The 22438-nt window shown below is 44.8% G+C and overlaps 1 protein-coding gene across 1 annotated transcript in view; it reads left to right on the top strand.

The window, feature by feature from the left end:
* LRIG1 (leucine rich repeats and immunoglobulin like domains 1) overlaps positions 1-22438 on the top strand; it is a 55567-nt gene that overhangs the window by 3850 nt on the left and 29279 nt on the right. Inside the window, exons 3-5 of the mRNA XM_017747154.1 lie at positions 2852-2926; positions 20729-20866; positions 21815-21958. Coding sequence (XP_017602643.1) covers positions 2852-2926; positions 20729-20866; positions 21815-21958 — 357 coding nt within the window. The remainder of the gene's footprint in view (positions 1-2851; positions 2927-20728; positions 20867-21814; positions 21959-22438) is intronic.

The following is a 22438-nucleotide window of genomic DNA, read 5'->3' as shown; positions in this document are numbered from 1 at the left end:
AAAGAGATTGCCCCAAATAATAGATGCATTGATAAGACCTGAAACCTCCCATGATGCTTCAAACATGCTGCCTGTGGTTCCTGAGCATTACACAAGGCTTAAAACTCTGTGTGTGTCTCTCCATGTGAATAATTAGTGTGGTATATTTTGAAAACATTTTGTTGTCCCTTGATTTTAAGAAAGTATCTGCAGACCAAAAGATTTAAACTTCATACCTTATCTTCAATGCTCTGTTTTGCTTTACTGAGATTGTGATAAAGTAATAGAATTTACCCTACACTTTTCCCTTTCCCTGAGTTTAGGTAGTTGTTTGTGTGGTTTGCTTTGGTGGCCTTTATGAGAAACTTTTAAAAAAAGTTTTAAGTCTGTGTAGGATGAAATTTAGTGGCTCAAAGTGATGCAGAACCCTGTGGTCCCACATGCTCTGCAATAAGTGTTGGAGGCTCAGGGTAGGGGCTGGACTGGGACATTACTTTCCTTCAGGACACACGATCTTTTTCTCATCCCCTTTGGTGGCTTCATCTAATGACAATCCCTTGGGGTCCATCCATTCTCATTCCTTGGTTGGAAGGATGGATGGAGGGTGCTTCTGTGGGGTAGGCCCTGTGGTCCTTTCTGGGGTTTCCACAGGTCATATGGATCGTGGGATCCACTGAAGGTTTCACGGCTCTCAGGCTTTCTAAGCTCATTGGTAGCAAAGAAAGTAGTAACCATGCTAAAATTCCTCTCCAAACAACTCACCTTTTATTTTCTAAAGTGCCTTTCACTGAAAGCTCTGGAGAGCTGTGCTATTTTTGAGCAGGCTCCATTTCAGCTTGACACCAGCCTGGCAACTGGACTGTAAATATTTTATATGGGTGGCCCCCCCCTCCTCCTCTGGCTCAGCATCCAGAGGCAGCGGGTTTGTGTCGTCAAAGGTGAGCGCTGGGGAAGAGAAAGGAGACTGAAAGTTTAAAGTTGTTGAACCTGGCTGTTCTGTTTTGAGTGGTTTTTTCCCCTCTTTTTTTTTTCTTTTTCAATTCATGGGGGAAAAGAGAAGATGAGGGGGAAATCCCAGGCAAATAGAGAGCTTGGCTGTCTCCTCTGTGTCATTTTCTCTCTCCTGTGAGCCAAGAGAGAAAATGAGGTGGGAGAACCACTTCTGACTGACTCCTGGCGTGACAGGAGGCTGATATATGAATATCACACTTAGGTCAGAGGAGGGTTTGACCAGTTGTCAGACGCTGTTTGGTGTCGGAGCTGCTTAACCAGAGCTGACCCAAGCTCCTTCCTCTTCAAAAGATGCTCAGTTGGATATTAATGAAAGCATGCCACAAATAAGCATTTTAATGCTCTTTCCAGCTTGCTCTGTACCTTTGAAAGTTCTAGACCATATTGTAATATGAGCAACAGTGAGCTTTTAGTTGCAGAGTGGAGCTCCTTGCTGAATTGCAATGCATATGGCTTTTTTCCCTTACGTTTTAAGGCACGGGTATAATGTCAGAGACAGAGGAAAGCTTTTATCCCAGCAGTGCTTGGAACTTCTCGTGAAATCAAATATCTTGCCTCCTCTCAGAGGAGCCAGAAGGGAAGTTCTGGGATGAATGTGCCACTGCCCTCTCCCACCTGCCAAAAATAGTGTTAAAGGAAAGAAGAGGGAGCAAAAAACCCCAACATAATTTAGGATTGCCCCTGCTCGTGCCTGTGGCTTAGCACACCTCAGCTGTGCAGCTCTGGGATGCTGTGCTTTGCACCCAAATTGTGATCTTTTCAGGATTCCCTGTGGAAGGGAAGCACTCAGAAGGCCTGCAGTGACCCTGCAAGGCTCTGCCTCAAGCAGGAGCAATGGCATCTGAGGTGGTGTTTGGGCGTCCTGGGGAGCCTGGACAGGGCTTGGCTGTGATCACTGCATCGATCGGCGTGAGGGGGGAGTGGGCAAGAAGGTTGAGAAATTAGGTAATTTTCAAGCAGCCAGACGAGCGACTGTTACAGTAATTAATTGACTAATTCACCGTACAAACAAGGGCTCTTTAAACCGAGGAAGAGCCAGTCACATGGCAAGGATCTGTTTTCAGTCAGAAAAACACTTCAAGCATTAGGCCCTTGCAGGGGACGTTTCTGTGCTGGTGGTTGCAGGAGCGGGTGGCCCGCGGTTCCATTCACCCGGGGGCTCCCTGTGCTCCCCGGCTGCCTGGAGCAGGGCCCCGTGCCTGCTGACATTCCTGTGCCCAGCACTGTGTGCTGCTGGCTTTGTGGGGAAGTCCCTCTGGGACTTTCAGAGCTGGTCCTGGTGTGTTGGTTTAACAAAACCTGGTTTGTGGAGGCAGGGAAAAAAAGCTGTTCAAAACTTCTATGTCCAGCACAGAGCCAATCGCTGAAGGCTCTGACGATGGGCAGGTTACTAGCCCAATTAGACAAGTTGTGGAGAGGAGGCCACTCGGTTGTGCCCTCAGGCCCTGATCTGGTGTGGAGGGGCTGAGCAGGGGCTGCTGCTTGGGGAAGGGGTTAAATTCCTGTCCTGAGGCAGTGGGACCCATGGCCTTGGGTGCAAAAATCTCCTGTCTCAAGCTTGACTCTGTGATGACTCTGGAAACACAGGCCTAGTGGAGGGCTGTGGCACAATGCTTTCTTCCCTGACACTTTAGGGAGTGGGTGGCAGGGGGGAAAAGAAGCCTTGCACTTGTAAACACAGTATGGTGGAACCAGTGATGGTGGCTCTCACGTATTAAAGAGTAAGGTGTGGCCATCAGAGGTCCAGGCAAACCCCTTGAGAAGGAGGCCTCCGCCCCAGTGTCAGTGCCAGGCCTCCCCTGCTCCTGTATGCTTGGGCACAGGATGCTTGGCTTCAACCCTTAATTTCTGTTTCTTGCAGGCGACTGGACAACAATGAGCTGACTGCCATTCCCTCCCTGGGATCCGCTGCTTCCAGCGTCCGCTCCCTCCACCTGTAAGTCACTGCCACCTCCTTTGGCTCTGGGCTCTCTGTGGGGTGGGTTTAGTGGCCTCTGAGAGTTCCATGTGTGTCACACTCCTGCTGACTCTAGATTTCATTTTTTGGTTTGCTGGCACCTTATTTAAGAAACAACATCTTGAATAGCGTGATTTGTGTGAGGTGCTTATGGTCAGTGGTAACTTATATCAGTAAATTCCACATGTTGAATAAAACTTCTTTTTTCTTTTCTGTCTTTGGGTTTCAACCATTAGGTCATATTTGCGCTATTAAATTTTACCTTTTCTTTATTGTTCTTTTTTTTTTCCTGGCCCTGTTCTGATCATTTCTTCTTTCCTCTTAAAGCCAGAGACTATTAATATCTTAATCTTGTAGGGTCCTCATTCCAGACCTGTTTTTATGGTTTCTTTCAACTTCTTTTTAACACTTCCTTTTGAGAGAGCAGTGATTGTAAAGCATGATCTGCAGAAGGTTTGAAGTTCCTAACTTTGGTAGTTTAGGTGACCACAGAAGCATTAGATACCTGAGAGCCCTCGTGTACCTGCTAGTGAGGATCTTGGATTGATGGTGCTGCTGAAGGGAATAAGATATTAAAATATCAAACTATTTAGTACCTAAAGAGTGTGGATTTCTAAAATTGTTTTTGCATGTGTCTGCTTGTAATGTGCACTGAGAAGGAATTTTGCTGAGGTATGCATGATACCTCCCAGGTTCCTGGGAAGTGTTTATAGCTAATAGGAACTTCAACAAAGTGCTAGAGCAGTTCAAGTGGTGGCTTCCAGCCTGCATGGCCTTGCAGGACACCCGCAGGCAGGTATCTGTATTTTCCATGGGTTTGGTACTTCTTGTGGTGCAAAATGCCTGTGACCACACCTCCAGCTCATTGGCCTCTCTTGCTCAAAAGGCTCTGATTTACTCTGGGGCAGCCTTGATCTGTTGACTTACCATGCTGCCACATTTGTGCTGTGCATCAGGGTTTGAAAAAGAGCTCCAGAAATCTTACTTACGGATGGAAAGCTTGCATAGAATTTGCCATCCAGGGGTATAGTTTTAGGCCCCCCAGATCAGCTTCTCTTTCTCATGAAGTCTATAAATGCTTTGAGTTCCACAAGCCCCTGTTGTTATTTTTGCTATTAATTTAGCTGTTGGCAAAGAACCAAATTGCTGGAGCTTTGGGTTTTTTATTCCTGAAATGAAATAAGCAGTTTGGAAAGGAGGAATAATGACTGGTGGAAGGCAGTAGATTTACAGCTTCTCTGAAATTTTAGAGTGGTGGAGAAGGAAGGAGAAGGTACAAAGCCAAATGATAAAAGGATGGTATTCCAAACAGACCTGCTTAGTATCACTTTCCAGAAATCCAAAATGCTCTTCTCAGCTGCTACACGTAAATAACTCTGATAGTGGGATTTGTAATGCTGCTGTCATACTTCTGCAACAAGGGTCTCTTTGTTTAGCTTTTATTAGAGAATGCCACTTTTTTCCCCCTTGCATTTCCTTTTAATTTTTATCAGAGATAAAAATAACCTGAAAGATGTTTTAAAGTACCTGCTTCAGTCGATGTTGCTGACTCACATTGGAATGATTTGCTGAGGAAGTGAAGCTTTCTCTATCTTTGGGAGTCTTTAATCAATTGGTTGGCTTCCTAAAAGATGGTCCTTTAGTTCAACCCTAGGTTAATGGGCTTGATAGGCAAATTGGTGGGTAAAGTTATTTAGCCTTGTATGATGTAAGGAGTCAGATTATATGGTCATACTGGTTTCTTCTGGCCTTCCAATCTGTGAAGTAATAATTGGGGAGGCTGCCAAACCAAACCCAGGGTGAAGACTCATAATGAAGACTTGTGTACTGAGAAACTGGTTTATGTTTAAGTGTATAGTGTTACAGTGTATTCTTACTGCTAAAGAAAAATAAATACATTTCCTTTTTTTTTTCAGTGTTTAGAAATGTGTGAAGTGTGTTTACCTCACAAACCTCTGAAGTAGGTTTTGTATACAGCATGTGGTTAAGTATTTCCAAAGGACTGTTAATGTATTATAAAAGCAAGGGTTGTATATTTGTCACTCAAAACAGCCCTCCTAAATGAGTTACTTCATCTCCTGCTCTTCCTAAACAGGAGAAGACACTTTTTCTCCTTTTGGGGCTGGGAGAAAGACATCTGCTGTACTGCTAAACTCAACTTTTGCATAAAGTTTTGTTTGGGTGGGTTTTTTGTTTTGTTTTCTTGTTGTTGTTGTTGTTGTTTGGTTTTTTTAATGAGCTTTGGTTTGCATTCACTGCTTTTGGGTTTTCCATACCTGTCTCCATCACCCAAAACTTGCCTGACCCCACATATGTGAGGACCACAGGCCAGTTCAGTATATATGTAAGCGTGTGAGAATCTGTTGAAGAGAGAATTCTCAAAGCTTTCTGCAAGCCTTTGGATGTCCCAGGCTGCAGATGGACGCAGACATAACATATGTATCAAAAATGCTTTGTCCTAATATGCTGCCATGAAGTTTGGTTCAGTTTAGTTATTCCTCGAAGAATCAGTTTGTTTGTCTTGCATGTTGAAAATATTGCCAAAGTTGTTCATTTCAGCGAGAGCAAACATAAGGGACTTGATAAGGCTTTTAATAGAACAGAAGGGAAAAATAATCTATGTACGGGTTACCAAATAAAGACAGACATTAAATGCAAACATCTGTGAGTGCAAACAAAAGCCAGGAAATTCAGCTGGGAGGGGGAGAGACTGAATCTGGATTCATTCCGAAATTACATTGGAATAGCTGAGAGGAGAACCTTGCCTGAAATTCCCACAGCATTTGTAATTTAGTTACAGTTCCTAGACTTGGACATTTGGGAGTTGATGGCAGGATGTTTTCACTGACATGCCCTTGGCTGAGGATTTCCCATCCCAGTGCAGCTACAGTGTGTTAACTCTGAAGGCTCTTGAGAAGACCCTGTTACCTGATCTGGTGGGGAAAGGGATAATGGAAGAAACCATTTATTTGCAGAAGTTAGTCTGTTTATATCCAACTTCCTCATGAACTTGCGTGGAAGGACTCTTAGGCTTGCCAGGTTAAAGGAGCTGCAATCAACCCTGCACTGGTCTGTTATTATGGGTTTCCTACAAACCCCCAAGCAGGCACAAGCTCAGCCCTTACTCTGGGGCCTGTCTTCACTGCTGCATCTTAGCTGCATGTGGGTAAATGCATCCTGGAGGGGTTTTGGGGAGTTTGGACAGGATGATGGAGGTGTATCCTTGTCCTCTGCCCTGGCTCCAAGCCTGATTCAGTCAGCATCCTCTGACACAGGCACACCAGCACAGGCTGTTGGGCAGCTGTAGGGCTCAGTGGAGAGTGCTAACCAGACCTCTGGAGCAAGCGTGGTAAACAGAGCACACTCTGCCACATCCATAGCTGACTGGGAATTAAGGAAGTTAACAGATTAAACACTTAAAAATAACTTTCATTTCTTTCACTGTAAGTCTTTTAAGCCCCCAGCCATTTAGGAACAAAGGGGACAGTGACCCACAGCAGTCAGCTGTGTGTTAGCAACAGGGAGAGCTGTTTAAGATACTTTGGCCCCATCATCTTGCTCTGAATAGGCACAGATAACAAGGAGCTCAGAACAGGGATTTTTGGAGCAAAAGAGTGTGAAATAGGATTAGCTGATTCACAAGAAGATGCAATGACACTGCAGTGTATTTACTGGGGAAAGCGAAATCAATAGGCCTACTCTGCTGCCAAACTGAGCAGAAAAGTCTCTTGAAGAAAATCAATCTTCTTTACAGACTCATTAATGTAACGATCAATTCACATTAAACTGTAATTAAACAGAGAGCTAATAGGAGAAGGGTAAGTGATCTACTGTGTCCCAGGCAAAATAGATCATGTAAAATTTGAAAACTAAATACACGGAGAATTGGAAACTGGGAGTGGCAGGGAACATGCTAGGACTGCTTGAAGAAGGGCTGATGAGCTCAGATGCTGGTTGGGGCAGCATGATCCTCATGGAAAGGAGGGTATTCTGTGCTATTCCAGCTGGATGTTGGGTAAAACAGGTCAAAGACTTCAGCCAGTCTCTTCCATTTGACTTGCATGCTTTCTTGTAGAGCTTTTCCTCTTAAGTACTGGGGATTCCATTATCATTTGAGTTAAATTAGCCACATTGTAAAGATTGTGACCCTTGTGTCTTGTCTAACTTTGATTTTCTTTGACACTCATTAGACCTTTGTAGTGGATTAAAGTTGGCTGGTCTCAGAGGCCCCTAATGTGGCAGAATCAGGATCACACTATTGAGCTATTGCCTCATTCTTTCATGCAAAGGCTTGGGAAAGCAGCTGTTATTTTAGTGCTGTTTGCACTGCTTCACTTGAGTTGTCAGATGGGGTTTGCAGAGACTCTTTCTGAAAACCCGTGTGGTCCATTAGATTCTTTGAGCTGCTGTTCTGCTTTCACCCAAGACAAAGGTGTCTTGCTTTGTGAGCTGAAACAATGCAACCGGCCTGTGCCCTGCTGCTCTGAGTGGGATGTCACAAATTCTTGCAGAAATCTTTCTGCAAGATCTCCCGGGAGCTGGGGTGGTGGGGTTGAGATCTGTGACTTCACTTCATCTTTGCTTTTAAGATGGTGCAGACTTGGTTGAGCATCAGAACTACAGCTGGAGTTCTGTCCAGGGCAGCCTCCCAGGGTGACCCCTGTTAGAGGGAAGAGCTCAAAACTGCTGCATCTGTGCTGTTCGTAGAGCACAGCTCAAGCCTGAGCTGGTCTCTACACGAGGTGTGAGCTCACTTCTTGTTCCTGGCTAGGCCAGAGTAAAAACCTCTGTGTAGGCGTTGTTGAGAGCTGGGAAGTTTGGCTTACAGGAAGAATGAGGTTTGAGCTAACACGATAGTACAGACGTAGCCTTGGAGGCCATTTGTGGCCTGGGATCCTGCTGTGCTAATTGCTGTACAAACAGAACAACTGCCTTGACCCCCAAGGGGTTTAATCTGCAAGTCATCTTTGCTGGAGTTAAAAAGGGATGATCTAACAATTAGAAATAAGGAGACTACTCTGTTAATTCCATCTGGGTCGCAGCAAGAGGTTTTGTGCTCACAAGCACAAAATCCAGATGACTCAGATGCAGCCGTGTGCGGGGTCTGGTTGAAGTCAGCAGGCTCTGCTTGTGTGCAGGACGTGCCTTGGGCAGATCAGAAAACCACACTGCCTTCCACTCTTCCTAATTACTGGCCCAAAGAAAACTTTCTCTGGGAGCTAAGGCAAAGTGGTGTAGGCATGTGTAGATACGTAAGTGGGAACAGATTCACCCCCAACCCCTGCTTGCATCACCTACAAGGTGTAATGTCTGCAGGGGCCAATTCTGCAGTGTTTGCTTAAGCAATTCCCCTCACAGATGGAGAGAGCTGCATTCTGAGAGTTTGGTCCACACTACAGGCCACACTACTGAGCTTCTGGGTTTGAATGTGAAATATTAATATGGAAAGGGAAAATTAAAAGAATGCCAATAGTCAGACTGTTCAGTGTGCAGCAGTGTACAGGCATAAGATATTCTGAAACCCACCTCTTTAGTTTGTTTTGCTCAGAGTTCATATTAAGGCTCTGGTGCATAAAGTCTGCAAGCTTTTGAGGCCAAAGACTGCAGAAGCCTTTCCCAGTGGAGGAAACTGTCATTAATCATGTGCTCCCAAGCACCAGAAGAGACGCTGTTTTGACTTGTCTTTTGGGTTGTTGGAAGTGTTCTAATCATTTGCATATCCTCTTTGAGCTTTTAGATATAACACGAGCACATGGAAATGGCAAAGGATCTGAGGCTATTGCAGGGAAATGAGTAATCATTTCTTCTAGAAAAGCAACAGCGGTAAAGCACACAGTTATCAGACTCAACAAAAGAGCATCAGAAAGTAATCTGGGCACATACAGTGTAGTGTAAAAATTGGCCAGAGGATAAAGATAGTGAAAGTTGGTGGCAGCTCATGAAATACCAGTTACCCCTGGAGGCTACTCTATTGTGTATTAACAAGGATGAGCGTTTTGTGCAGCCGTGGCAGCTTCTTCTTGTAGAGAATTGCTTTGAGCTGGGCCAGATCTGCTCTGGCATCTGTGTGCTGCTTAGCAGGCCATGATGGGTTAGTATGTGTCTGGAGGAGGGAGAGGACATGAGCGGTCTTGTTGGACAGAGCACAAGGTTGGGAGTTAGAATACTGGAAGAGGATCTTTTTGTGCGTGACCCACATATTCATTACACCCCAAAGTAAATTCCGCTTTGGGCAGATTTGCTTCCTCTGAGCTGAAGAGGATCTTCCTCAGCGCAGATGGAACTCCTGGATGTAAAGCATCTCCGAGGGCAGGTGCATATTTTATGTACAATGCACAAGGTGGTTTCCAAGTTCTGTCCCTGTACAGATCAAGCCTAGATCAGTTGTTAGGGTCATTTGCAACCATGATCTTTTGTTAAGGTCAGTATGAAAAATAGCTTCATATTTGAGCCTTAGAATAGCCCAAACTTGCTACTATTAATATCTGTGGTAGATTGACTGTCACATTTAATGGCATATGGCAAATAAAGCACACATCTACAAAAGAAATTCCTTTGTTAGTCTTCACAGACCAAGTAGATTTCAAATATAAATAGCTTGCTGCGTTGAACATTTTTTTAGCATATTGGAGTTTCCTGCCTAAAAACTGCTGGTAATGGCAATTAAGTTTGCTCAGAGGTGAGTAAAAGTGAAGTTGAAGCTACAGTAAAAGCAAGTTAAATTATTTCAGGGTAAAATTCTCTACCCATTTTCCTCTCTGAAAGCTTGACCAATTCAGTTTTTGACAAAATTGCACAAAATCAGGAAGCTCTCAGAATGTGTTCCTGCTTCCCTACTGAGATTGACCAGTTAGTCGTCACTGTCAGTTATCCTGGTTGTAGACAGTGGTGCTTGCTGAGAGCATCAGATAGATGCCCAGAGAAGTAAGAACAGGGGTGGGGGTAGAATTGTGGGGGTTAAGTTGGGTGGCATAAAACACTGGCACCATTAGGAATAGTGTAGGGTGAAGAAAATGTTCACTTGAATGTGATCCTGCCGTGTTCAGGTTGGAAGAGATTAGCAAAAAAGTCTATAGAAAACTCATTTCTAACTGAATAAAAGCCAGCTATGTGCTGGATTTTCTCTTATTTTTAACCCATGTCAAATTCCCCAGTTAATTGCAGAGGTGAACAACAGAGATCATGTCAAAAGTGATTATCTTGCAAAACCAGCCCTGCTGGGGGTGTGCGGTGTGGAAAATGTGATTGCAGGTTAAGGTAGATGAGAAAGTGATCTGTCACACCTTCAGATGAAGTGATCACTTGAGAGGCCGCCCTCCCTTATGTGTGTGCATAACTTGTGCTTGTTAACAGGAATTCCACGTGAATATTGATTGGGAGTAAGTGGTTGGGTGAGTACATGTTCTGCCTGTCAAACCGTTTAATGTGCAATTGCACATCAGGGAAAATAGCAAAGGCAGCTGGAAAATGAAACAGGAGTGCAGGGCTGTCCGAGTGAAAAGACAACTGTGTTAGTGGTCAGATCTGAGCAGATAAAAACGAATTGGGAAGAGGTAGAATTAAGAGTTGATGGCAAAAGAAAGAATCTATAAATGGCTCATGGATTTTAGACTTAAATATCATCTCCTGTCCAGTCCATCTACTGCAGATCACACACTGTGTGCAAGCAGTTGCTGAACAGGGTGGTGATTAGCAATGAGCAATCAGGCCAAGGGATTGGACTTTTGGTAATCCCTCAGGTGCCCTGGAAAAGGAACACCTTTTGGTGATCTTACTAAGATATTTTTGCCCTGAAGATTGTTTTCTTGAGAAAGCAGTCATCTTTTTCAAAATAAGAGGAACTGAAGAAGTAAATGGTCTTATTAAAGAAGCTTGAAGAACTTACTGGCTGAGTAGTGGTGAATGCTTACACTTTACAAGATCTTCACCAGGGAACCTTTAACAGCCTATTTTACACCAGCCAGAGGCGGTTCTACTCTAAAACCCAAATTTTCTCTTCCCTGGATGTTTTGACACCTTGCTCTGGGGTTTCCCAGAGCCACCCTTCCTACTGGACGAGCTTTATTAGTAACAGGGTGCCTGGACTTGTGAAGAGCAGCTCTTTTCTTTGCTAACTTCACGACTGCTTTTCCACATAGGAGCTATTCCTTCTTGCAGGCTGAGCAGTGTGAGCCAAGCAGAGCTCAGTGAATTCTGCCCAGAGGCAATCCCTGTTCCTGTGACCTTGCTGACAAGACAGATAAGCCCTTTCAACAGAGCACAAGTGTGTGTCATGTTGGAGCAGATGAAACGCCAGCCTATCTACATCTCTCAAGTGTTAACAGGAGTTTGACTGGCCAGTCAAAAATGTGTTTCTTCAAATGCTGCCTTTTTCAAGAGGCAGGTCTTTTAGCAGCTTCTGCCTCAAGTTCCATGAGACCAAGAGTTTGATAGTCTGGAAGATGTATTCAAGTGTGTTGTCCTTTATTGACCTCTCTTATCGTCAGTGGAGTTAAATCCACCTGCTTTCATTGTGTTCCTGTCAAAGGTGGGAAAAGCCCCTGTGTCACATTGTGGCTTAGAGGCACAGACAGTGCATGCTATCAAGAAATCTGCTTGCAGTTACAAGTTGGATTAAAATTGCAGCATCATGGGCAGAGCCATTGCATTTGGTTTGCACTTGAATTGCTTCTCCACTTGTGTTATTTTCCCCTCCTCACTCCCGTGGAGAGTCAAAAGCAAAACAAAACCACCCACAGAACACATGCACTATCTAAGAGAGGCTGTGGTGGATCTTATTTACTTTGATCATTTATTACACAAAGAGAAACTAAAATCAGTATCAGGATTTAAGGATAAAAGTGCTTCCATGTCCTGTGCTTTTGGACCTTCTTGGCTTTCAAATGGAAATGCCATCCTTGTTGATTAGAAGCGCAAAACTTGCATGCAATGAAATGAAAGGAGGCTGCTCTCTCTGCTCCAGTTCCTGCCCTGTGCTAGTTCCGTTGACATCTGGGCTGAATCTGATTTTTAGGTGTCTGTTCTTCCTTATCACAAACCTGACTCATCTTCTAGGCCAATGATAAGGTGGGGGGCCTAGGCAGCAGCCCTGGCGTGGGTGCCGTGCAAGTGTGGGGCTGTGGAGAGCAGGAACTCATCAGAGCAGCAACTGGTGGGGTGAAGCTGGCCTCTTTCTTGGCTTCAAGGAGTTGCTTAAGCATTTAATTTGTGATAGAAAATTGAGTTTGGCTGGCATGTATCAGCAGCAGAACAAAGCCCTTGAAGGAGAAGCATAAGAGGAAAAGCCAGTGGTGGAGCAAGAGAGTAGCAGACCAAAGACATGAGATGTAGAACATGGAAACACTGACCTTACTGTCATCTGCCAGCAACTGAATGACCCCTTTCAAATACTGATGCAGCCCTTCCTTCAAAGAGTCTCTGCTGAGCCCCACGACCCCATTCAGACAGCTGGTGCAGAGCCCTGTGGTTTCCTGAATTCTTGTATGAAAACTGCCATTTACCTTATATGACTCCTCTTCCTTCTTCTCTTTTTTGTCCCATAGGACAATTCTCCTCCTTAGCAGAATTCAGCACTCAGAAGAGCCTCTCCTCTCCTTTGCAGCCTTTCTCAGTGCTTGCTCCAGATGGAGGTCAGGGAATGTGAGAAGTGATGTGAGCAGTGGTTTGGACTGAGAGCTGGAGGAGGGGGTGAAAGACTAGTGCAGCTGTGAGTGCTTGCAAACTGCCCCTTTCAAAACCAGCACTGATGGTGCTCAGTGGCTTAGAGATCCTGTTCCTCCCTTGTGCCTTTGGCCAAACTGCATCACTGGCTGGGCAGCCCCTGCTGAAGATATGTGGCCCCAACCCTTGCAGGTGCGTCCTCCATCGAGGGATGCGCTCAGGGCTCTGCATATAATCACTGAGATGGTTTGGGGTCAAGCTGCACATGAGGTTGTGCTCTGGTACTGAGTTCATAAAAGTTCAGGGAGGCTCATTACAGAGGAGCTGTGCCAGACAATGAGAGATGCTTTGCACAGCCTGTTTAATGGATCTGTGCCCTTTGTGAATGCATCATTTTAAAAGCTGCTGCAGAGCACAATCTTGATGAAACATCCTGTGTAACCAGAAGAGAGCTGGTCCTCTTAGAACCACCCAGTTGCTGATGGGGGGACTGTGCCCGTAACAGAGACTGTCTTGTCTTCAGGAATCTTAATTTGCTTTCATGTCATAGCAGGTTGTGTAATCTGCTGAAGAGATAAGACAGCCTCTGTTTCAAAGATGACTAACTTCTAATCCTGCCTGTCCCACACATTTTGTTCTCCTAGTGGAATGAAATGCTGAAGGCTTAGGAAGTTGTATATTGCAAAAAATATCCAAAATCATATGGTGGCAAGTCAAAATCCAGTGAAAGGAAATGTAGATCAAAGTGAGGGAGAGAGCTTTGAAAAATGACATGACTTACCTCAGTGGATCTGGCACACAGCATAAGGTCATGTAAGAAGTCAGAAAGTTTACAGTGCAGAAATATTCAAAGAGAATATGTATCTCACTTGGGTATGTGGTGGTTTTGGTTACAACAGAAGAAAGGCTTTCCTTCATGCGGTTCATACTGAACCTAACAAAACCCATTAATGACTATTCATCAGATCCAGGCCTTTGCTTATGTCCAGCTGCTATGACAGATTCTAAAGAGAATGCTTGATCCCTGCCTCTTGTCCATGTGGCTGCCTTACGAAAGAGCTGTGAGAGTGTGCCTGGCAGCAGGACAACATCTGCCCATGGTTGGGTACCCTGGGCACAAGGATGCTCTGAGGCCACTGGGAGTGCACAGGGTCAGTGGTTTCAGTCCATCAATGTGAGAGGCAGATGAGCTTGGTCCCGTGAGTGACCACAGAGTAGCCTTTAATAGACAGGGAAAACACAGCCCCTGGGTACACTGGGCTCACATGAATAGTCCTGTTGACTGCAGTGGAACTATTTGTGTGAGTAAGAGTTTGCTTGTGGGAATAAAGTTCATAGCACAGCCCTCTGCAGGTGGCAGCTGCTCCCAGGCCCAAAGGGGTGAATTAGCAAATCTCATCCCCCAGACTGATTTCTGCCTCCAAACATCCATGACCTGGAACAGAGACAGTCACTTCACTGTGAAAGGTTGAATTTTTTTCATCCCCTCCTCCTTCAAAAAAGCCCCATAACCCAGGTTGTTTTTCAAACCCCCTGTCTCGTCCCATCTGTGTTTAGCTGGGGGTAGTTTGCCTCATGCTTCTCCATCCTAAACCACAAAACAGGGTGAGAACATGACCTGATAAATAAAAGTCCCCTGGAATATATCTGGTTTGAAGCTGATGTACAGCAGATGAAGAAATTGTCTTCAGATTTTCTGCTCTAGTTAAATATAGTTGGAATAGGTCCATCAGTCTGTTCTTGCATTATTCCTATGTATGATTTTAAGTGAAAAACACTGTGAAATGGTCATGGATTTTGTCTGCTGCATCCTAGACCTTTTTTTGAAGGAGTGCTAGGGAGAGGGAAGATCCTAATTTATGGTCTTGGATAGAGCACGTAAACCTTTAAGGGAAAGTTCGGATATCCATAAAAAATTGTGCAGGTGGCTTTTTTTGGTTGTTTGGGGTTTGGTTTTCCGGTTTTGGGCTTTTTGGGGGTGATGTTTTTTGGGTTGGTTTTTTTTTTGTGTGGCTGACCCTAAAATGCAGTGGCTGCCTGGCCTGCCACTGCTCTGCTCTTGTTGTGTGTGCAGCCAGCACCTGAACAAACAGAGCTGTATCTGTGACAGCCTGGGAATCTACCAGGATTCCTCAGGGGAAGGAGTGATTCAGAGCATCTGAGAAAAGTGGGGGCTGCTTCCATGCATCCTTGCTTCCTGTCCAAACAATAACCCATGCAGCCTTACTCTGAAAGGACAGTGGGGCAGTTCCCATAAGTACATACAGTGTGTTTGTGCTGGATAAAAATACACATTCTTGTGACAGTCCAAAATCTTGTGCCTCATGGATTATTCTGGAAAGGCTGATAAGACAATGCAAAGTGTCAGACAACTAGTGGGGGTTTCCAGAGCACTTGGGAAGTGTGAGGGCTCATGCGCAGCCAGTTCAGTTTTTCTGGGAAGGTCTCATATGAAGAGCTAGAGGATGATGTGGCACAGACTTCCAGCATGTCACCTGCATGTTTATTTCATCTTCTGCTGCAGAGGTGGCTTCACTCTACTCCAAGGCAGACATTTCACAGGCTACAGTAGAGGAAAAAATTTTTCTGAAATAAGTCTTTGGAAGTAAAATTTATAAATAAAATGTTAAAATCATATAAGAAGTTCTGCACTGATAAATTGTTTGAATTTGAGTCAAAGCTGATGTGCACGTCCTGATGACATTCTTCCCCTTCCTTCTTTCCATACGTTAATAAAAATCACTGAAGAGATCTCCGATTATTGACTGTAATAAGGTGACCAGGAACAGCAGAAACATTGATGTTGCTGCTGTTGTAAAGACAAATTCATCTTCCAGATTATCAGTTACCCTCCTTGCCTGTTAGGAAAATTGCTCAGGCAATTGCATTGCACTCTACTCTGAAACCATGATTTTATTTATCATTTTTTGAGTTTGTGTAGTGAGTGATGGGCTAAAATCAAATGGCAAATCATGTAAGGTGAAAGCTTAGGAATCCATGTCTTTGATCTTCTGTGTTTCTAGGAGGATCAGTACTGGATCTCCATCTCCTCTGAGCTGAGGAGGAGGAGGGCAGGTAGTTCCAGGCATGTGTTAGTCACAGTGTATGTGATCCATCTCCGGTTACTCTGCCTTTGAAGTCCCTCTCTTTGCGTGGCCAGTCTCTGGCACCAAACCTTGCCTGTCCTTCAGTAGCAAACCCCATAACTCACTCTGATTCCAGCATTTCATTACTTCAATACTTTGTCAGTATGGAAATACTAACCAAACCCTGAACGTTTTAAATCTATCCTATCTCTTTCTAGTCCTGTGATCTCCCTCGTACGCTAATTTTGAAAATGTGCTGGCGTATTAACAGAACCCTGCCCGAGGTGTGGAGCCCCTCTTTAGAAGCTCGATTTTATTTTTGATGCCTATAACAGGTGCTGGTTTAATAGGTTTGCTGTATTACAGCTTTCCTTTTTCTCTGGTGAGCCCGGCCAGATCTGTAAGCTGACACTACATGAAGGCCAGGCATGTGACTTCTCCCTGACTTTAGCCTCCCTTCACACCGAACATTTGCGCTGCAGACTCGCAGCAGCTACGGCAGCCTTAATTCAAGCTCTCTAAACCAGGAGGTTTCGGGCTGATTTAAATGCAATGCTAAGCCCCTCACACATTCCCATCTGGGGGTCTGCTTGCTTGGATTTTCCGCTGTCAGCTTTCAAGTGGGCAGCACCTGGGGGGAGTGAATGTGGCTCAAACAGCAAAGGAATGTGTTTGTGCTGCTTTTTGCATCCATTTCACGCGAGGAGTTTGAAGCTACAGTATAAATTAAACTGAGTGGCGTTTCTCCTTGCTTGCTGCAAAGAGGAAGGTGAATTCTTCCCCTGTTAGGTCTGGTGGAAAATGTTTCACAGCCTGTTTATCAAATAAATATTCACAAAGATGCTTCAAATGAGGAAACACATCGGGATTAAAGTGTAACTTTACCTCTAAAATACAAGCTGAGATTCCTGGAAATGCTGCAAGCCTTTGACTTTGCGCCACCTGTTATTTTCCTGCCGCCCCCTTCAGCTCCCTCCCGACAGAGAGCAAACCCAAACACGCTTTGGCTTCGCTGGAACGTTCTGCTTGTTTTTCTCAGCCCAGAGGAGCAGAGAGCGTGCGTTTGCTTCCTCATGGGGTCCTCATGGGCTTGGTTCAGCAAAGAACTGGCTGAGGTTAGTCCAAATCTCCTGTAAGCCCAAGAAGTCTGTCCAAGGGCGGTGCAAAGTGCAAGGGCTAAGAGGCTGTGCTACCTCAGGGTGTTGAGCTGGGATTCAGGCGGGTTAAACTGAGGGGCTGGAGCAGCTCTGTCCCAGCTCTCCTCTCCCTCTGCGGCTGTAGCTGGTGCTGACCCGAGGATGAAGAAGTTCCTGAACAAGTGCCATGTGTACAGAGTGTAAAAGTGATCATTGCTGACTCCAAGTTACCTTAGCTTGGCATGGAGGTGTTACAGTTCCAGGTCTGCATTAGCTGCAGATGAGGTGTCTCTGGGAATGACGTTGGGTATGAACTTGGAAGTTCAGTTGTTTTAGCCAGATCCTCCCATATTCATAAACAAACCTAAATGGACTTGGACGGGCTCCTTAGTTCCTATGATTTCTTTTTCACTTGAGCTTCTTTCACTCTGGATTTTCAGTCCTCAGCACAGGCTGCATTATCCTAGCTGGATAGTCCTTTTCCATGCACATTGGAAAGCCAGAGGTAGAGAGGGGTTAACTTGCCCAAGGCAGATGAGTCGGTGCCAGAGCTGGGAATAGAAACCAAGAGACTTGGCTCCCACTCCAGGCTCTAATTGCACAATCTCACATTGAAGCCCTGTCATTGTATACTCTTGAGGTAACACTGGCTGAAGTGAGGCAGGGAAAGCTGTTTCCAGGCTGTGATGCCTAAGGAGTGGCGAGAGGAAAAGACACCTGGAGGTGTTGGTTGTGCAAGCACCAATTATTTGTGCTTTAACGCCTGGTTTTGGCAATTGGTACTAAAATCTGATCTGTCACGTTTGAAGCCAACCCAGTGTGAAGTGGTTGGGAAAAATCCAGCCGTTTTCCAGTCAGTGATAAAGGGGAGAGGCAAATTCATAACATTGCTGGTCCTTTTTTTTCTGTAAAACACCCTTGCGATGAACAGGGGAACAAAGGCAGGAGAGCTGAGAGGATCCAAGTAGTAAGAGTAAGGGTTAAATCACATTTGGGCTCTTAACAAAAGAATGAAAAATAAATTGTAATCAAGCTAGTAAAGGGTTTGGGTGATGTTGCCTTCATATCACATGCTGTGTATAGGAAAAGTCACAGGCTTTGTTTGAAGTGCAGTGCTTTGAGATGGTGCAGTGCTTTGCAGCGAACTGTCTGACATTCCCCAGCTGGGACTGGCCCGGCATGGTGTTTGGAGCTGAGAGTTACATTTGGAGTCAGCCCATGTTTGAAGGAGATGGGAAGATGGAGAGAAAGGAGCCAGTTTTTTTCCTGTGTAAAATAACGTATCCATCTCATCTGCCAGCTGCAGCACATGAAAAGTAAGAGGCAAACAGAAGTCACCTGGAAACTGCGAATGCGGCTCAAACAAAATAGTTCTTTCCTGTCCTTTTCTTCCCTTCTTCGAGTCTGTCTTCTGGGACGGGCTGGGAGATCTGGCAGGCGGGCACGGTGGATATATGTTGAGCAACCAAAGCACAGAAATATTAATACTCAAAAAAAATAACATTGGCGTCTGAAGAGCATTTCATGTCCAAATTCACTCTGTGCTCTCAGTCCCTTGCAGACTTAACTGCCCTGTGCAGGGATTGTCAGGTGATTTATAGATTCTCCATGTTCATTTGTACAAGCCTTCATTTCCTGTTAATTTACAGCCAGATTCATCTCAGCCATCACAGCTTAGATGAGATCAGAGCTGAACTCACAGCCCCTGCTTCAGGAGAGCTCCAGAAAATGTGCTCGTGGTTTGCTTTCAGTTATGTCTGTGTTGAGGTCCTTTCCTGAATCAGGCTTGGACACACATTTAATGGGCGCTCTTCTTTTGAGGAGGGAAAAAAAGATTAAAATTTCTGAACTTGTGATTCTACTGATCAAGTTAATTGAAAAAGAAACTAGTCCTGGGGGGAAAGAAATTCCTCTTGTCCATGTGTTTAGTTAATGGAGGTCACAAAATTCTGGGTATAGTGATTTTTCCTGTATTTTAGTCTCCCTGTACTCTAAATTCAGTGTACCTCTGTTCTACTAGGTGCATGGATGTGAAAATTCAGACTTTATTCCTAGCTGTAAATGAATATTGGTCATTTGGATAGCAGCCATGTCATTGCCTTTGAAACAGTTTGTGGTTGTGGAGACCTGTGTGCCAGTAACCCATGGAATAACCAGTTTGGAGACATAAATTATGACTTTCCTTTGATTTTTCTTGACACCTTGTTGCATTGTATTAGCAGCACACTGCTATGGAGCTGTAAAATTTATCCTTAATGTTTTCTGGGCCTGCACTGAATTAATTATCATTTAAACTCTTCAGTCAAAGTAGTGTTTCTGTGCCTGTTTCCCCAGCGTTAAGCCAGGGCCATGTGCTGGCTGTTTAAAGGGTGAGTCTCCCAAAAGTAAATTGTTCTGGGGTTGCAGATTTTACAGTTTTCCTGTTGCGGACACCAGCAAATATTGTGGTGAAAAAATCTGGTTTTAATAACAGGGAGGGTAAAGGAGCAGATCACGGTGTGGGGAGCAGGTCCCATGACATGTGCTGTTGCCATTTGCTGCCAAAGGGAGGAGGTTTTCTTCAAAAGGGGCTTGTCTGAACCACTGGGAGAGCCTTGAATGGGGGTGAAGCTGGAGAAGATGGGCTCCTAAACAGCTGTGAGCTTCAGTGCCTGAAAGGCTGTGGTTGGACATCCCTCAGTTTTTCATTTCAAAGAGCTGATGCTCTGTCAGGGGAGCTGGGACTTGCATTCAGGAGTGCTTTCATTGGCTGCTGTCCCCTCCTCTGCTTACCCAGTAGGTAGCTGGATGGATTAAGGCACAGGACTTGTCTGAACTCTCTCTACTATCTCTTATTATTCAGCAAGTTCCCAAGTGTCTGGTGAGTGTCTCCGTTTGGAGTGCCTCACTCAAAGCCTTGCCAGTAATATCAGTGACTGGTCTAAATTCACATCAGGCATGTGCTCTGCCTCCTGTGACTAATGCACAATGTATTTTTTTAATTGATTACTGTTCTCTACTGACTCAGGCCAGAAAGGAGTCAGAGGAAAGAACTCGGTGGGAGGGTGATTTTTACTTAGACCTTGTTGAATACAGATGAAGTCTAAAGGTTAAAGGTATTTAACTGTTCAGTGGCTGTGGAAGCCCTGAGGGCAGTTGGCAGGACCTTCTCTAAAGGAAAACCTTAGATTGAATCCCTCAGGCTGTCCTGGTAAGGAAACAAACACAGGTGAGTGCAGGGTCTGATCCTGCAGTCGGTGCTTGGGCAGGCACTGGCACTGCAGAGCTGTCCTAATCCTACAGTGGGACAAAAGTAGCAAAAGATGAGGAAACGCCTGCAAGAACATTTGCAAGACTTCTTGTTTGTGTGTGTTACAAATTGTTGTAACATAGTGCAAAGGTGGGAATTTTCAGAAGAATATTTAGGAATTAAGAATGTTATGTAACTTCTGTTGAGTTTGTATTTACTTATTTGTTTCCTTCTCTGAAAGTCCCATTCTCTGAATAAAGCCTTGGCAGGTTGGTTAAACCACTGATCTGCACTCCTTGCCTTTGGGATTCAAAACCAGCCCTGCAGTCCTTGCATGTAACAAATCCAGTTTGGAAGTGCAGGCTTGTAGGAGAACGAGCCCAGCTTAATGGAAGAAAAACTGATGAGTGGAGTGAAGGGTTCTGTAGAAGGAAAAAAGTGTCTGGAAGCCTGCAGATACCTGTGAGCTGGTCTCTAGCCAGAGGAGCAGCGAGGGGATTAGGGAATGTCTCTCTGGAGTGGGTTTCTCCTCAGACAGCTGTTGAAAACTCACCATAACTCTGAGTGTACAAACTCGGGGCCAGCCTGGGAGCCTGCTGCAGCCTCGGATATTCTTTCTGTTTTTCTAAGAGAACTAAATAGTCTCTTTTTCTCCTCCTGACTGTTTCAGGCATCACAACAGGATCCGCAGCATTGAAGCCAGTCAACTGCAGCCCTACGTTACCCTGGAAACATTGGACCTGAGTTTCAATGACATCACGGAAATCCGAAACGGCTGCTTTCCACAGGGACTTCACATAAAGGAGCTGTGAGTTTTTCTTGTTGGGAACTGCTTTTGTTGAGTTACCACAGCAGAGAAAAGGGCCTCAAACCTTTAAAAAAAGAAGTAATGAACATAAGAAGTATGGGATTTTTTGTCAGGATTTTAAGTGCAAAGGAGAGCTAGAAGGCAGCATATTGTCACTATTGTCAGGTTATTTTTTGAGTGCTGTTTCTGATGTAGCTATAAAGAATGCAGATTATTATTAATTGTGTTGCAGAGAAAAGGTATCCTTCATCCTTCAGGTGTGGGTGTCTTTACAACTGCAAACCCATGCGCATCAAGGAGAGTGGAGAGAGAACAACTATTTCATCATTAAAGTGGCTTCTGAATATTGAGAACAGAAATGTCTCTGATTATTTGAAGAAAATGGGGTCAAGCAGAATAACACCCCCCCCCCCCAACAGGATGTTTGCCTATTCAGAGAGACATAAAATAATCTGTATTTTAGGTACCTTTGAAGAGGTGCAGCAAATAGTCTGCCTGCATTAAAGTTTACACCCAAGTTTCTGCTCCTGGTGGCAAGAGGGTGTAAGAGAGTGGTGGTGTGACTGATGTTTGCCTGTTGTCCTGCAAAAACAGCCCCCTGTGGCTAAGACTAGGATCTAAATAAGAAACACCTCTGGGACAGATACTGAGGTGAAAATGGGGAATGAATAGCATCATCCTGCACTGGAATAGTCTCCAGTTTCTGGCTTCCACTCCTGATTGCCTTGTTCAAGTAGGAGGATGTCAGGGAGCTCTTTGGAAGTGCCCAGCAATTCTCCACATTCATCACAGGCTCTGGGAAAGGCCCTGTGCCCTTTGTGCAGACAGAAATCCAGCTGGTTTGAAGCCATCTCTCTAGTTTCACCAGCTTGTCTGGAGACCAACTAAATGCTGATAAAAGCTGATTTCTGACAGAACTGTTCATTTTTCTGCTGTGATTTATTGCAGCTACCTGGGGAGCAACAGAATCAGCACCCTGGAGCCTGGTGCTTTTGATAGCCTGTCACGGTCCCTGCTAACACTTCGTCTGAGTAAAAACAGGATCACTCAGCTTCCTGTCAAGGCGTTCAGGCTGCCCAGGCTAATACAACTGTGAGTACAAATGTCCACTTTAATTAAGCTCAGCCACACTTTATGGAGTCAAAATGTCCGTGGGGATATGCACACCGAATGTCACCCTTCCTCACCTACTATCTATGAAATGTAGAATCCAGTCTGCAGCAGTCCTCTGCCAGCTTCTAGTAAGGCACTCTGGGAGAGGGTCCTTTTTGTCTTGTAGCTCTTGGCTTTTCAGGCCATTGTTTGGATCAGGTGGGGAGGGAGGGAGGGATGCTGCAGCAGACATCAGCATCTTTTGCATTTGACAGAGTGAGACTAACCCATTCCCTTGCAAGTTGCTGGTGTCTGTGGTGTAAGAGAGGTTTGCAAGACGTTTCTATTGAGAATGACAGAACTCAGCTGCCATGTTAGCGTTTCAAGACCACACAGGTATCTTTATGTGACAATAAAAAAGCAGTGAGGGAGGGTTGTTAAACTGTGAGGTGATATTTGGGCAGAGAAAATTGCAGCTCA

The sequence above is a fragment of the Corvus brachyrhynchos genome, unplaced genomic scaffold, assembly GCF_000691975.1.
Source record: "Corvus brachyrhynchos isolate BGI_N302 unplaced genomic scaffold, ASM69197v1 scaffold91, whole genome shotgun sequence".
Lineage (NCBI taxonomy): Eukaryota > Metazoa > Chordata > Aves > Passeriformes > Corvidae > Corvus > Corvus brachyrhynchos.
Note: the sequence above shows the minus strand (reverse complement) of the source record. Positions and strands in the feature narration are given on the sequence as shown.